Source organism: Peromyscus californicus, unplaced genomic scaffold (assembly GCF_007827085.1).
Source record: "Peromyscus californicus insignis strain IS unplaced genomic scaffold, ASM782708v3 Scaffold_12__1_contigs__length_115047231, whole genome shotgun sequence".
NCBI classification, from domain to species: Eukaryota; Metazoa; Chordata; class Mammalia; order Rodentia; family Cricetidae; genus Peromyscus; species Peromyscus californicus.
The window spans coordinates 50,427,045-50,444,432 of record NW_026294413.1 but is presented as its reverse complement, the minus strand read 5'-3'; the positions used below and the strand labels follow the sequence as shown (position 1 = coordinate 50,444,432).

At 42.4% G+C, this 17,388-nt stretch overlaps 1 protein-coding gene across 1 annotated transcript in view; it reads left to right on the top strand.

The window, feature by feature from the left end:
* The first annotated feature begins 1,845 nt into the window (after nucleotides 1–1,845).
* Nucleotides 1,846–17,388, top strand: part of Sucla2 (succinate-CoA ligase ADP-forming subunit beta) — a 48,731-nt gene continuing 33,188 nt past the window's right edge. Inside the window, exons 1-2 of the mRNA XM_052732759.1 lie at nucleotides 1,846–1,977; nucleotides 13,265–13,445. Of these exons, the coding sequence (XP_052588719.1) occupies nucleotides 1,888–1,977; nucleotides 13,265–13,445 (271 nt within the window). The 5' untranslated portion in view covers nucleotides 1,846–1,887. The remainder of the gene's footprint in view (nucleotides 1,978–13,264; nucleotides 13,446–17,388) is intronic.

Below are 17,388 nucleotides of genomic sequence, written 5' to 3'. Positions count from 1 at the left end.
GGTGTTTTGCCTGTATGTATACCTGTGTACCTGTGTACCACTTGCATGTCTGGTGCCCTTGGAGGTCAGAAGAAGGCGTCAGATCCTCTGGAACTGGAGTTACAGATGGTATGAGCTGCCATGTGTGTGCTGGGAATCACTCAGTAAGTGCTCATAACTGCTGAGCCATCTCTCTAGCCCCAATATAGAATGCATTTTGGTCACATTCAACTGTTTTCTTCTGTTTCCCTCCCAATTCTGCAGATCCCCTTCCTCTTCCCAAATAATCTCACTTCACTTTCATGGTTTTTCTTTGATGACTGAATAGGTTTCAGTAGACTCACTTAAAGGAGTATAGGCTACTCCACTGAAGAAATTGGCCATCAACCATTAGCTGTCAATTAGTCTCAGGGAGGGGTGGGGCCTCCTGAGACTCTTACCCCTTCCATGACAGGATGCTGACGGGTCCCATTTATATTGGGATATTTCCCCACTTTTTTCTCTTCTCTTCTCCTTCCTTCCTTCCTTCCTTCCTTCCTTCCTTCCTTCCTTCCTTCCTTCTTTCCTTCCTTCCTTCCTTCCTTCTTTCTTTCTTTCTTTCTTTCTTTCTTTCTTTCTTTCTTTCTTTCTTTCTTTCTTTCTTTCTTTTTCTTTCTTTCTTTCTTTCTTTCTTTTTCTTTCTTAAGACAGGGCCTCATTCAGTTTAGAGTAGTCTGGAAGTCTTTAAACCTGCCACAGCTTCTGGTGTGCTGGGGGGTCGCAGGCATACATCACCAGGCATGTGTAGGGTGGGTATATTTTTAAAAACTAGCATACAGCTAACAGGTTTCCTTACGACATTTTTATATGTAGTTTTGGTTGATCCCCTCCTCTCCCTTACCTCCCTGCCCCTTCTCACCTGTGTCCTATTAGTTACCACACCCCCCACCCCAAGCATATTATTCTCTCCTCTGTGGTTTCCTGGCCTTAGCCTTTACTCACACATAAATACACATAAAAATGTAAAGATAAGATATTTAAATGAGAAAGAACAAGTAACATTTCTTTCTGGGTCCTGGGTTATGTCGCTTAATATATTATCCAATTCAGAAGTGATAGTATTTTCTTTTAATTGTATGTGTGTATTGCTGTATGTATGTGCACGCGAGTACAGGCACCTAGGGAGGCCAGAAGAGGGTTTTTACCTGCAGGTCAGATCTTTGAGTTACAGACAACGTTGTTAGCTGCCAGGTGGGTGCTAGAATTTGAACCCAGATCCTTTAGGGAGAGCAGTCAGTGCCCTTAACCACTGAGCCATCTTTCCAGCTCCCTAGAAGAGGGTTTTTAGATCCCATAGGCAGTGGTGTGCTTCCTGACCTGGGTTCTGGGAACTGAGCTTAGGTCCTCTGCAACAGCTTGTACCGACTCTTAACCACTAAGCCATCCCTCCAGCTCTCTTTCCAAGACATTTTGCTCATGTTTCCAGATTGTAGTCAGCTTTGGTGAGTGACAGACTTTCGAGTATCAGGGCGCTGTCTATTTTTATTTTATTTAAGCTATTTATTTTATTTAACCTAAAGACTCAAAGCATACATTCACTATCACGAATTAATCTCTCTTTTTTTTTTTTTTTTTTTTTTTTACAGGTGAGGCCACTAGGGCTCAGGAAAGATAAGTGGCGACGCTGCAGTTCTCTAGGAAGCGTTCCGGTGGCCCTCTGGCCACAGGGCACACTTTGAGGCTGAGGTGAAAGTTCTGAGGGTCAAAGTTTGCTCTCTCTTGGCCGAGCCAGGCCAGCCCGGCAGCGGCAGGGTTAACCCGAGGCCCCGCCCCGGAGCTTGTCCAGGTTCGCGGACAGACTCCGTGCGCGTCGGAGGCACTTGCGTCTCTGCGCCTGCGCGGTGCCGCGGGGACCGGTCGGACTCAGAAATGGCGGCGTCCATGTTCTACGGCCGGCAGTTGGCCGCCGCCGCCCTGAGGAGCCACCGGCAACAGACTACGCTGCGGGCCGCCGCCCAGGTAAGTCCGCTCGGTCCACTTCAGCCTCGGGGGGGCGTGGGCGGGCGAGGCGCGGGGCGGGGGTCGCGGCCCGGCTGGCTGGCTGCGGGGCTGTCCGCGGCGCTGGCACGTCCCGTCCCGGGTGCGGTGCGGGGCTCGGCGGTGGGGCTGCGAGCCAGGAGTGCGAGCCGGCGCTTGGGCAGCTCCTCTCCGCTCCAGCCCGCGTCCCCCGGAGGCCCGGCCCGGCGCCTCGGCGGCCCGGGCTTCGACTCCAGGAACGTGGCAGGGCTCGTCGAGAGGAGCCCGGGGTCGCCCTGGCCCAGGCCCGACGCTTCCGGGGCCCCTTTTGGGTTAGGGGGATGCCCTTCAAGTGTACTTTGGTGTCCCGGGAGCTGTCGTTGCGGGGAAGGACTTTGGAACACTAGCAGAGTCGGCCTACCTCCCCTTCCCCAAGTAGTTGTGTTCTGATCAGTCAGTCCTGGTAGCGAGGGCTAGGGACGAGTTTTAACTTTTCCAGCTGATTAGCCGGGAGAGTAAGGAAGGAATCTTTTAGAGGACTTTATTTCTGGACAGACTCTGGAGTAGTACCGACTTCTTTTTTGTTGCTTTGTTTCTTGATGTTTAGAGTGTGACAGATGTTGACCTGAGGTCATTAGGCTTGTCAGCAGCACCGGGGTTGTCATTAAGAACAATTGTCATTGATGATGATCGTGTGGCTAAGAGAAGTACTTTGGCCTGAGAGACAGACAACAGCAGACGAGGTGAAGGCTGAGTTTAATTTCACAACTGCTCCTTTCAGAAGCTGTGAGTGTGCTTGTGTGTGCTCTCCAACGCCAAGAACATCAACACTGGGTGCTGGGGATGCTGTTCATTTTGTTGAGTACCTGCCTAGCATAGGAAGCCCTGGGTTCCAGCCCCAGCATCTCTGTAATCCTGGCATTCTAGGTGGAGGCAAGCGGATCAGACATTCAAGGTCATCATCTTCTTCATAGAGAGTTCAAGGCCAGCGTAGGCTCCAGGAGACCCTGTCTCAAAACAACAAACCAATTAAACAAGCCCCATAAAAATTGGCCCTTGATGTTAATGCCTTAAAACTTTCAGAGCAAGATACGTTTCTGAGATAGTTCCAGAGTTTTTGGTTATGGTCTGCAGTAACTCTTCAGGCACACTATAGTTGAAATAGATTTAGTCCCCCCACCCCACTTCCTTAAATGATGATGCCTAGTTTTTAGAGAATAAGGATTTAGTGAACAGATATGTTTTCATTCTAATAGTTTTCATCTGTTTGGAAATCCCATTAAAAACACCTTCGCCTCTCCCTGTGGGATGTGTAATATGTTGTCTTTGTTACAGCTCCTGTCACTTGAGCATCAAGAGTGTATGTTTGGAGTTTGTTAGTAGTCTTGACACCTTGCTTGTCCATATGGACACATGTCTTAGGAGGAAACTTGTTCAAGGTCACACATTATATTTAGCAATTCAGTTCTTTAAAAAAATTCGTGGGTTTGTTTTGGAGTTGGTCACCTTTTCTTTTTCCTTAAGTTTCCTTTTAGTTTTTTAGTTGATCTATAATATTTTAATTCGTGTGTACTTAATGATTAAATTAGGGTAATTAGCATTTTGTTACCTCAGATATTTGTTGGTTTTTTGTGATAAGAGTATACATGGCCATCTTTCCAGCTGCTTTAAAATAGAAACACATTATTATTACCCACAGCCTCTGCAGTAGAACACCTAAACTCCCTCCTCCTATCTAATTGTAACTTCTGATGCTGCCCAGTCTTTGGGATTATGCAGGGATGGTATAGCTAACAGAATTGAAAACTGATGAAATTTGAAGTTACAGCAGCTAGTGCTGCAAGGAAGCAGTTTACCTAAATACTTCAGACATTAAAACTCTTTTAAAGAGCTGGGCATGGTGGCACATGCCTTTAATCCCAGTACCCTGGGAGGCAGAGGCAGGCGGATGTCTGAGGTCAAGGCCAGCTGGTCCATAGAATGAGTTCCAGGACAGCCAGGGCTACACAGGGAAACCCTGTCTCAAAAAACACAAATCAAAAAAGCCAAACCAAACTCAAACTAATTAAAGTGTTCCAACATTAGTACAGTGGATACTTGTGATGCTTTCACCTAATTTAATATTTTGCATCCCCCCCGCCCCCAGGGTTTCTCTGTATAGTCCTGGCTCTGTAGATCACTCAACTCACAGAGATCTCTTTGTCTCTGCCTCCTGAGTCCTGGAATTAAGGGTGTGGGATGCCACTACCACTACTTGGCTTCATATGCTTTATCTTTAAAATATTATATGCATGTATCTAAGAGTCAGAGACCACCTAACAAAAACCCCAGTACTGGACACGAGAAGCCCTCTTTTGAATTGTTGTCCAAGAAACTCCAAAATGTACAGCCTATTGCTGTTGCCCTTGGTTACCACTTCTACCCCCAGAGGTGGAAGGTAAATCTGTTCCTGAAGACACCATGTATTTCAGAAACAGGGCCCAGAGACCCCTGATCTGGAACTGATCCAGTTGCCCTCCCTGAAGACTGGCTTTCATGAAAGGCACCATGAAATCTCCCCAAAGGAGGAAGGCAACCAACAGTCCTACCCAACAGTCCTCCCCGACTGTGGTGCCAGTGAACCACATCAACAACTAGCGTGGTACTCTTAAGGCTGCGGTAGTGGCACACATGCCTTGATGGTGATCAGCAACTTTCTAATTAGACTTAGGATCTGCTCAGTAAGAGAGAGACTACTTTATACTGGAAAGCCTAGCTACTACTCAGTGCTGTTGAAGTCATGGTTATTGGAGGAGAATCTACAGCCACTAATTTATTAAACCAGCATAATCCCTAACAACAGTCTATAAACATTTGTCCTTATACCCACAGATTAAGTGTAGTCTTCATCCCTCATCAAGGGAATTTCTCTTTGCAACAAATAGAGACCCCCTATAAAAAACCACAATCAATCAAAACGCAGAGTTGTGTAGCCCAGTCCCAGTGGATACATCTGCAGAACATCTCATACCTAAGGCTCAGGGAACATTGAGGAAGAGGGGCCATAAAGATCGTAGGAGCCAGGGAATCAGGATCAGGGAGTCTGTTTTGAGATTGTGTCTCAGTAATATCAGAAGCTGTACCCATAAAGTCTCACCGACATGACTGCTCAAATGTGAGCTGAACAAGGATGACAGCAGTGGATGTGCCAAACTGGATGAAGAAAAGCCCACAAGGCTTCCACCCGACACCAAGAGCTACAGGCAACTGAGGAAAGCTGGAAATGGGAGAGGTGGCCTTCCTCAGGGAAGAGCACATCTATTAGTTACTCAGTGTTGAATAATCATCCTTGAAAACATACATACAGGTAGCATTAGATGGACTGAACATATAGTAATATATATTTATATTATATATTTAGGAATATATATGTATATGTGAATACGTATTTGCATACAATAACAACTAGTGAAAAAAGAGGCCATGAATTTGAAGAAGATTTGAGAGGGGTATATGGGAGAGTTTAGAGGGAGGAAAGGCAAGGCAAGAGATAAATATTGTAATTATAATCTCAAAAATTATATATGTATATAAAATCATACCATTTCTTTTTGCTAAAATACCTGAGAGTAAGTTGCAGGTATCATGGCATTTCACCCCTGGATACTTTCATATCATATCAAGGTTTTTTTTTTTGAGACAGTGTTTCTCTGTGTAGCTTTGGAGCCTTTTCTGGAACTCACTCTGTAGACCAGGCTGGCCTTGAACTCACAGAGATCCACCTGCCTGTGCCTCTCGAGTGCTGGGACTAAAGGCGTGCGCCACCACCGCCTAGCTCATATAACACTTTTAATCCTAGCACTTGGGAGGCAGAGTCAGATAGAAGATCTCTGTGAGTTCAAGGCCAGCCTGGTCTACAGAGCAAGCCCCAGGACAGCCCAGGCTACACAGAGAAACCCTGTCTTGAAAAACAAAACAACCAAAACCAAACAAACAAAAAGAATAAAACATTTTGGAACCCTTAATAAGTATAGTACCAGCTACCCGGGGACTGGGATATCAGGATCACTTGACTCCTAGAGTTCTAGACTGGCCTGGGCCACCTCAGAACAAACAAATAAACCAAACCAAGACAAAACACCCCCAATCCTCAAGGAATAGGACCTTCTCCCAAATAACCATAGTGCACTCATATATGTAGGAACTTCATTTAAAGTGAATATCTAATGTGTAGTCCCTACAGTATCCTTTAGATTTTATGTTTTAGGAATTGCGATCCTTTTCTGAGGTATTTTCTTTTTGATGCATGCAGCTGAGGAGGTGCCATCTAGTGGCATGTACTGCTGATTGACTCTTTTAAAAATTATTTTGTTTTTAATTATGTATGTATGTGACTGTGCATGGGTATGTGCACATGTGTGCCGGTGTCTGTAGACTCTGGAATTGAGCACCTGATCCCCCAAAGCCGGAGTTACATGCAACTGTGAGCTGAGTCCTCTGGTATGTGTGTTAGTATGTGCTCCTAACTCTCTAGTCCCAGCATTAAAAGTTTTAGCATTAGTGCCACACTGTCTCCTATAGAAACATTAAAAAAAAAAAATGAGTGTGACAACCTTTACTAGGTTTATCTATGTTCTTCTTCCACCTTTATTTTTGAGGTATAGTTTATGTGCAGTAAAATCTATGATTAGATTTAATGGTTAGATTGATTTTTATGTTTGTGTACAACTTCTAAGTCATCACTCAGGTAAGATGGGTGTCTGAGTTGTCAGCTCCCGAGAGCTTCTTGTGTTCTTCCTTTACCAGTACTCCCTTGAAAAGTAACTACTGGCTCTGGCTTCTGCCACCACAGGCTAATTTTTGACCGGTTTGAGCTATGTAAAAAACACAGGGGCTGGCAGGATGGCTCAGTGGGTAAAGGTATGTGCCACCATGCTTGAAGACCTGAGTTGGATCCCTGGGACTCCCATGGTGGAAGGAGAGTACTGACTCGTGCAAGTTGTCCTTGGGCCTCATGTGTGCCATGACCCGTGGACTCACATACATAAATATAAAAATGTAGTAAAAATAGGAAATATCTTGGAAGTTTTTATTCTTATCTTGGTGTCTTTACTTCAGCATTACATTTGTGACTTTAATTTACTATGTGAACAGCAGTGTTTTTTTTTCCCCTCTGAAGTATCCTATTATATAACTATTTATAATTTATTCTGTTGGTGAACAATTAGGCTGTTTACATTTCTGTCCTATGAGTAAGGCTGCTGTGAATGTTACTGTATATGTCTTTGGGTGGTGTAAGACTCATAGCTGTTGGTGATATCTAGGAGCAGGTCAGGAGGTAGACATCCAGAACAGTGGGAAGTTGCTGCGTATAATTTTGGAGTGACACGGAACTAAGGTATTGAGTTAGCCAAATGAAATGTTATCCAGGTTTAATTTTATTATTGTTTGTTCTTGCTCTCGTTCATGTTCTTGTTCCTCTTCCTCCTTTCTCAATGTTTCTTCTTCCTCTTCTCCCTGTGTGTGTGTGTGTGTGTGTGTGTGTGTGTGTGTGTGTGTGTGTGTGTGAACTCTGTGCACGTGGCGTTCAGAGGACAACTTTGTGGAGTCGTTTTTCTCCACCTTTACTGGTTTGGGGCTTGAATTCTGGTCACTAGGCTTGTATGGCAAAGCCACTTTTGTCTACTGACCCATGTTGTGGACCTTAGCCAGGCTTTTAACTAGATGAGTTAGTGGTAACTTGCTCTTATATGGGATTGGCTTGTTAGGTTAGAGGTTCTCAAACTAGGGCCTTAAGAATCAACTAAGTGATTTATTACCAGTTCAGATTTCTTTGAGTTCAGTTCAGAGATTCTGGTTTTATAGAGAATGGAGTCCAGGAAACTTCATGTTAAGAAAAGTTTTAATTTTGATGTAGTAGATCAAGAACTCATTTCAAGAAATGGACTTTATGTAAGGCTCTTTAACTCTTATGGGACTGTACTTGATGAGAATTATGTTTTGGTGTGTTGGGTTTCATGTGGAAGTAATGGGAGTGTACAGCTAAAGCTTAAGAGTCCCATTGCAGCGCAGTCTTGAAAGGGTTTTGTGGCTAATTTGTTCTGTATATTGCCTTGGAGGGTTGAAAGGGTTGAGGGTTTTCAAAGGGAAGGCAGGTATTTTAACATTTTATTAAGTTTAGCTTAGACTCTGACTTGAAGTATTGGGACTGAAAGATGTTAGAGCTCTAACTGATGAGTATGCTTTCTGAGTTGTGGCCTTCTCCAGGAAGCTGAAAAGCTAGCTGCATATTTCTTTCTTGTTCAGCAGTAGAGATTAGAGATTTCTTTTTGACATTCTGTTTAATAAGAAAAAATTGTGTGTGTGTGTGTGTGTGTGTGTGTGTGTTTGAGTGAGAGAGAGAGAGAGAGAGAGAGAGAGAGAGAGAGAGAGAGAGAGAGAGAGAGAGAGATGTCTCTGTGTGTTGGGTGTGTGTGTGAATGTTCCCAACAGGGCATGTGTGGAGGCCAGAGGACGACTTTCACTTTTTTTTTTTTATTTCTTTTTATTTTTTTATTTTATAATTTAATTTAATTTTACATATCAACCACAGATTCCCCTGTCCTCCCTCCTCCCACGCCCCCACCCACCGCCCTCCCCCCAGCCCACCCCCCATTCCCATCTCCTCCAGGGCAAGGACTCCCCTGGGGATTCAGCTCAGCCTGGTAGATCTGTCGAGGCAGGTCCAGTCCCCTCCTCCCTTCACCCAGGCTGAGCAAAGTGTCCCTGCATAGGCCCCAGGCTCCAAACAATCAGCTCATGCACTAAGGACAGGTCCTGGTCCCACTGCCTGGGAGCCTCCCAAACAGTTCAAGCTAATCAGCTGTCTCACTTATCCAGAGGGCCTGATCCAGTTGGTGGCTGCTCAGCTATTGGTTCATAGTTCATGTGTTTCCACTAGTTTGGCTATTTGTCCCTGTGCTTTCTCCAATCATGGTCTCAACAATTCTCGCTCATATAATCCCTCCTCTTTCTGGCCGATTGGACTCCTGGAGCTCCACCTGGGGCCTGGCCGTGGATCTTTGCATCCGCTTCCATCAGTCATTGGATAAGAGTTCTAGCACGACAGTTAGGGTGTTTGGCCATCCTATTACCAGAGTAGGTCAGTTCGGGCTTTCTCTTGACCATTGCCAGTAGTCTATTGTGGAGGTATCTTTGTGGATTTCTGGGGACCTCTCTAGCACTTTACTTCTTACTATTCCCATGGGGTCTTCATTTATCATGGTCTCTTTTTCCTTGTTCTCCCTCTCTGTTCTTGATCTAGTTGGGATCTCCCGCTCCCCTAACATCTCTTTCCCTCGATCCTTGCCCTTTATTACCCACCCCCCACCCCCCACCCCCCCGCCACGTCCAGTTTGCTCATGTAGATCTCATCCATTTCTCTGTTGTTGGGCGATCCCTGTGTCTTTCTTAGGGTCCTCTTTTCTAGGTAGCCTCCCTGGAGTTGTGAGTAGCAGTCTAGTCATCCTTTGTTTTACATCTAGTATCCATCTATGAGTGAGTACATACCATCTTTGTCTTTCTGAGTCTGGGTTACCTCACTCAGGATGATTTTTTTCTAGATCCATCCATTTGCCTGCAAATCTCATGATGTCATTGTTTTTCTCTGCTGAGTAGTATTCCATTGTGTACATGTAACACATTTTATTTATCCATTCTTCAGTTGAAGGGCATCTAGGTTCTTTCCAGGTGTTGGCTATTACAAATAATGCTGCTATGAACATAGCTGAGCATGTGCCCTTGTGGTATGATTGAGCATTCCTTGGGAATATGTCCAAGAGTGGTATAGCTGGGTCTTGGGGGAGATTGATTCCCAATTTTCTAAGAAAGCACCATATTGATTTCCAAATCTCTACTCCACAAAACTGGAAAATCTAAAAGAAATGGATAATTTTCTGAATAGGTACCACATGCCTAAGTTAAATCAAGACCAGATAAACTATTTAAATAGTCCAATAACTCCTAAGGAAATAGAATCAGTCATTAAAAGTCTCCCAACCAAAGAAAGCCCAGGACCAGATGGTTTCAGCACAGAATTCTACCAGATCTTTAAAGAAGAGTTAATACCAATACTCTTTAAATTGTTCCACACAATAGAAACAGAAGGGACATTACAAAACTCCTTCTATGAGGCTACAATTACCCTGATTTCTAAGCCAAACAAAAATGCAACAAAGAGAACTACAGACTAATCTCTCTCATGAACATTGATACAAAAATACTCAATAAAATACTGGCAAACAGACTCCAAGAACACATCAAAACAATTATCCACCATGATCAAGTAGGCTTCATCCCAGGGATGCAAGGGTGGTTCAACATACGAAAGTTCGTCAATGTAATACACCATATAAACAAACTGAAAGAAAAAAAACCCACATGATCATCTCACTAGATGCTGAAAAGGCATTTGACAAAATCCAACACCCCTTCATACCTCTGGAGGCATCACGATCCCTGACCTCAAGCTCTACTATAGAGCTACAGTAATAAAAACAGCTTGGTGCTGGCATAAAGGTCTTGGAGCAATCAGGAATACAGGGAACATACCTAAATTTACAGCACGCCAACAGCCAACATCAAATTAAATGGATAGAAACTCAAAGTGATTCCACTAAAATCAGGAATGAGGCAAGACTGTCCACTCTCCCCATACTTATTCAATATAGTACTTGAAGTTCTAGCCAGAGTAATAAGACAACATAAGGAGATTAAGGGGATACAAATTGGAAAGGAAGAAGTCAAGCTTTTGCTATTTGCAGATGACATGATAGGATATGTGAGTGACCCCAAAAATTCGACCAAGGAACTCATACAGCTTATAAACACCTTCATCGACGTAGAAGGATACAAGATTAACTAAAAATCAGTAGCCCTCCTATATACAATTGACAAACAGGCTGAGAAGGAGATCAGAGATACATCACCCTTTACAATAGCCACAAATGATATAAAATACCTTGGGGGTAACTCTTAACTAAGCAAGTGAAGGACCTATGTGACAAGAACTTTAAGTCCCTGAAAAAAGAAATTAAAGAAGATGTCAGAAAATGGAAAGATCTCCCATGCTCATGGATAGGCAGGATTAACATAGTGAAAATGGCAATCTTACCAAAAGCAATCTACAGATTCAATGCAATCCCCATCAAAATACCAACACAATTCTTCACAGACCTGGAAAGAACAATACTCAACTTCATATGGAAAAACAAAAAAACCCCAGGATAACCAAAAGAATCCTGTATAATAAAATAACCTCTGGAGGCATCATGATCCCTGACCTCAAGCTCTACTGTAGAGCTACAGTAATAAAAACAGCTTGGTGCTGGCATATAAACTGACATGTGGACCAATGGAATCGAATTGAAGACCCTGACATTAATCCGCACACCTATGAACATACAATTTTTGACAAAGAAGCCAAAACTGTACAATGGACAAAAGAAAGCATCTTCAACAAATGGTGCTGGCATAACTGGATGTCAGCATGTAGAAGGCTGCAAATAGATCCATATCTGTCACCGTGCACAAAACTTAAGTCCAAGTAGATCAAAGACCTCAACATAAATCCAGTTATTCTGAACCTGATAGAATAGAAAGTAGGAAGTAGTCTTGAATAGAATAGAAGATCACTTCCTAAATATAACACCAGTAGCACAGGCACTGAGAAAAACAATCAATCAATGGGACCTTTTGAAACTGAGAAGCATTTGTAGAGTAAAGGACACGGACACAGTCAACAAGACAAAGTGACAGCCTACAGAATGGGAAAAGATCTTCACCAACCCCACATCTGACAGAGGGCTGATGTCCAGAATATATAAAGAACTCAAGAAATTAGACATCAAAATGCCCAACAGTCCAATCAAGAAATGGGCTATAGAGCTGAACAGAGAATTCGCAACAGAGGAAGCTCAAATGGCTGAAAGACTTTTAAGGAATTGCTCAATATCCCTAATCATCAGGGAAATGCAAATCAAAACAACTCTGAGATACCACCTTACACCTGTCAAAATGGCTAAGAGGCTGAAAGACTTTTAAGGAATTGCTCAATATCCCTAATCATCAGGGAAATGCAAATCAAAACTACTCTGAGATACCACCTTACACCTGTCAAAATGGCTAAGATCAAAAACACTGAAGACAGCTTATGCTGGAGATGATATGGAGCAAGGGGAACTCTCCTCCACTGTTGGTGGGAATGCAAGCTTATACAGACTTTCACTTTTGTAAGGGATCTGAGGATTAAACTTAGGTTACCAGGTGTGCACTGCTAACACCTTATCCTCTGAGCCACTCCTTTGGCCTTTTTGGCCATAATTTTGATTAAACTGAAAACATATTTTAGTATCTCTCTGTATGACCCTCTTTCTCATTCTTATTGCCTTCTGGCATGTTTGTTTACTGCCTGTCCTTGTGTACAAATACACACTAGAATTAAGCCTTTGAAGATAATTTCACTGTCCTATTTCTAGTTCCTACATGCTTTAAATGTTTAATAGAATGAATGAACATTCAACATGGATTGAAAAGGGAGCCAGGCAGTGGTGGCACACGCCTTTAATCCCAGCACTGGGAGGCAGTCAGGCGGATCTCTGTGAGTTTGAGGCCAGCCTGGTCTACAAAGCAAATTCCAGGAAAGGCACAAGCTACACAGAGAAACCCTGTCTCGAAAAACCAAAAAAAAAAAAAAAAAAAAAAAAAAAAAAGAAAAGAAAAGGGAAGGAGTTTGTAATTGCCATGTTCTCTTGGAAGGAGTATGGTTCCAAATCATTCAGCAATCACACATCTAATGCCAGGTGATAGAGATCCCAGAAAAGGGTAGAGAAAACAATTGGGAATCAGTTTTAGTTTTGTGGAGAAGATGAGATTGGCCTTAGAACTTCTGAATTTATCATTCAGTTAGCCATTTCCTGTAGGCTAGTGGAGATATGGTAATTAAGCACAGATGTCAGATAAGGACTAGGGATGGATGATAAGGAAACAGTTAAAAAGTTACATGGGTAGCTAACATTTGATAATTAACTGGTAGACCAGGTTTCAGTTTTATATTATAATTCAGATACTCGCTGTGTTTGGATGATTTAATGTAGCAATTTTGTTGTAGTTAAGAAGAACCAAGCACTCTATAACCAAATATGAGGGGTGGTTCATTTGCTTGTTCATTCGTCCTTCCTTCTTTCCTTCCTCCCTCCCTCCCTCCCTCCCTCCCTCCCTTGTAAAACAACTGCTAAACCACTGTCATACTTAAATATGTCTCCATTTTTTTTAGGTTCTGGGGAATTCTGGGTTGTTTAACAAGCATGGACTCCAAATACAGCAGCAGCAACAAAGGAATCTCTCGCTGCATGAATACTTGAGTATGGACTTACTGCGGGAAGCTGGTATCTCAGTTCCCAAAGGCTTCGTGGCAAAGTCATCTGATGAAGCTTATGCAATTGCCAAAAAATTAGGTACTTACAAACAAAAACAAAAACACCTTAGTCACCTTGACACAGAAACTTGGATAAGATGTAAGCTTTACTTGTGGTTTGATGACTTTTGACATTTTTTTATTTCAAGAGGTAGGTTCTCATGTTGCCAAAGATGTCTTTGAACTCAGAGTCTCCTGTCTTTACCTCCTCAAAATGCTGGGATTAGGTGTGTGCCACCACATTTGACTTGGCTTTTTTTTTTTTGAGAAGGTAGGATTTTACAACTGTTGAAAATTTACAGTTATTGTGAGATGATTTTGAGCTGTGGTGTTAGTGACTTAAGAACCACTTACATTGGTGCTAGAATGCAGAAATCCTCTTTTTAGCTGGAACAGACTTATGGGGAAAGTGATTCTCTTTGTAGCTTGAAGGATGGTGGCTGTGAGGAGGGTTTTTTGTTTGTTTATTTATTTTTTTTGTTTTGTTGTAGAAAGATTCTGAAGGGGAATCTTAGCTGTTTATGTGTGTGGTTGTGGAGAAGGTGGTGTGCACTTCCTTGCTTCCAGTGTAGGAAACAGACAAATGCGAATGAAGAAGCTGAGCTCTAGACTAAGTTCCCTCCCAGCAAGCTGTGTCTAACCTGCTCACTGACCCATCCTAAAGGCGTAGAAAGATGTCTGAGAAGTAGGAAGTAGTTAGGTAGTCAGTACACAGTCGAGTTTGTTGAACGAGTTCAGGAGTTGCTCATATTTACTAGTACATTCTTTTATTGAGAGAATCCTTAATAACTCTCATTAATTTGAATTTGTAGAAATATCTTAAACAATTTTTGAGTCTAGGAAATAAGCCTAAATTTACATTTTCAAAGATTTAGCATGAAAACATAATGAAATAGTGTAGTGTCTGTGTGCTGTTTTCTGTACTTGACATTGGACCAGTTTTTAGGTAGGTGAGAGAAAGTTTGTTCTTGTTACGAAAGACTGAAAATGATGAAAGACCATTGCCAGTCTGTAACAGAGATAGCACTGAGGCTCTGACAGGAAAGGCTGGGATTCTCTCTTCCCTCTTGTGCCTGCATCTTCTATGTGCGTCTGTAAGGAGTTTGTTGCATGAATTAATGGAGTTGGTTAAACTTTTTAATCATTTGACCCCATACTTAATTTCTAATTCTTCTCCCCTTCTGTATATCATTGAATGGAAATGAATATTTCTAAAATACTAGAAAATCCAGAGTTGGCAGATAGCTGGGGAGAGCTAGAATGAATACAAGCTTTTTGTTTTAGTGTGAACAGTGCCTATCTTCTGGTCCCTGAGGCTACCTGTTGATTTCTGATTAAGGACATTATTGTTATCTTTTAAATTAATGTTTAAACTGCTTTTAATTATCTATTACTAGTTTTCAGACACTTGTGAGTGGTGGAGTCTGTGGCATATTGAAAAGGAATGGTTTTTCCTAAATAAGGCACTTCTGAGAGGCTAATATTTTCAGTTCTGGGTTTTTCAGGAACAGTGGAAAATAATCTAGATTAGATTTAAGAGAATTCTGTTCCTTGTAAATGTGATCCTTTTTCAACATTCACCTGGATGTGTCTTGGGAATTCTAGGAGCAGCTTATAAACATCAATGATTACAGCTAAAGTTCTGCTGCCTGGAGCCTTGTTCTAGTGGGGAAGCCAAGCAACAAGTGAGACAGAAGGAAATTATGTATTATGTCAGAAGTTGGTGAATCTCTGGTGGGAAAAGCAGATCAGAGAAGAGAAATTGGCCAGAGTAGGCAGATTGCATTACTAACTAGGCTTGTCAGCATAAGTAAGCCTAAGGCTCACTGTGAGGCTTGGAGAAGCTGGACAGGACAGTTGACTGAAGAGTACCTCAGATGGTACGCTAGAGCGAGTCCTTGGGGCAAGATGAAAGGAGTGTGGCTGGAGTGCAGGGATGGCCCAGGAGCTAAAAGGGCACAGTCTAGGCTCTAGGGCCTTGTAAGACACTTGTAAATAGTGAGTGTTTGAAGCAGTTGTAAGTAGAGTATCATCTGCTCATTGGCCACTGCTTCAAAGTCATCCAGGTGAGAAGAAGGCTGGCCAGGGCAGGTGTTCAGCTGTAGAAAAGAAGCAGCGGAAAGAAGATACTGCATCATGGCAGTGGGAGTGTTCTCTTTGTTCCTAAATACTACCGTTAGGGCCATGTTCTATTTAAGTAGTAAACATTTCCAGTGTAGGCTAATTTACATCATTCATTTTGTAAGTGTTCTTTTGTAGTAATCCTGTATGTAGCTTACTTTTTGTTTGTTCATTTTTGTTTTTCAAGACAGGGTTTCTTTGTGTAGCCCTGGTTGTCCTGGAACTTTCTCTGTAGTCCAGGCTGGCCTCGAACTCAGAGATCCACCTGCCTGTACTTCCCAAGTGTGTAGATCAAAGGTGTGTAGCTCTGTACCTGGCTTAGTTCACTTTTTATTTGATCACCAGAAGCATTTATTATCTCATTTATTGATTTGTTCATTCTGCTTTGTGCAGTAGAAAATGGCTTTTTCTCATAGTAGAGTACCTATCTTCAGCCTGTTCAAATACATATTTATAGGGTAGTGGTCATATCCCAGAGATGATTTTGTGTTAGAGATACATCAAAGAGCACTAGCACAAGGCCCTATATAGTTTGCCATAATATGGTAAATGATGCTACACTGACAGGGTAGGCAAAATGTTCAGAGAGGCAGAATGAAGAGGATCAGAAGTTCCGCATGTCTTTGTGACAAGAGAATGCCTTTCTAAAAGGTATTACCCTTGATTATGAACAGTGAGTATTAACTATCCAGTTTGCTAGGTTTGGGTATGAATGCCTCTGTGTAGGTGCATGTGAGGCCAGAGGATCAGTGTTAGGTATCTTTCTTTATTGCTCTCCACTTAAAAAAAAAATTACCGGTGTGTGTGTGTGTGTGTGTGTGTGTGTGTGTGTGTGTGTGTGTGTGTGTGCGCGCGCGCGCGCATCTATGTGTGCATCTGTGTGTAAACCAGAGGACAACCTTTTAGTTCTCTTCTGTGGGCCTGGAGATTGGTCTTAGGCCCCTAGGCTTGTGTGGCAAATGCTTTACCTGCTGAGCACATTGTTAGACTCCACAGGATGTTTTGGAGACAGGGTCACTACTGAGCATGGATCCAGTATCAGTGAGTTGGCTGGCTAGCAAGCTTCAGGCTTCTCCCTGCGACTGTAGATGTGCACCTGTGCCTGACTTCTTGTGTGGATGCTGGGACGTGAACCCAGGTCCTCATGCTTGCACATCAAACACTTTACCCACTGAGCCATTGTCTCAGCCCCAAGTTTGCTAGTTCTGTACAGTAAATTGGAAGTGGGGGGAATATAGTGTTTTTTTCTGCTGGTTAAAGAAGAAGTATTATACTATTTATTTATTTTATTTTTTTAAGGATTTTTTTTTAAAGATTTATTTATTTATTATGTATACAGCATGTATGTCTGCATGCCAGAAGAGGGCACCAGATCTCAGTACAGATGGTTGTGAGCCACCATGTGGTTGCTGGGAATTGAACTCAGGACCTCTGGAAGAACAGTCAGTGCTCTTAACCGCTGAGCCATCTCTCCAGACTGTATTATACTATTTATAAGCTATGTGAATGACATATGAGCATAGCATTTGGGATTTTTTTTTTAATATGCCTATCTTCCTAACTCTTAGTAAGTAACTCTTTGTAGCGTCACTGCTCAGTGATGTATGGTAACAGAATTTGCTCTTGTAGGGTTTAAGGCATCACCAGTCCAGGTACTGGAATTATCCCAAGTCCTGCTTAAAGTAGTATTTGTAACTCAGCATTTACAACATAAGTTTACATCTGAACAGAGAGACTGGGAAGTTTTTTTTTTTTTTTTTTTTTTGTAATTACTTAGATTTGTTTATATATGTGGATGTTTTGTCTGCATATATCTATATATGTATATTACATGTATTCCAAGTGCCTGTGTAGGTCAGAAG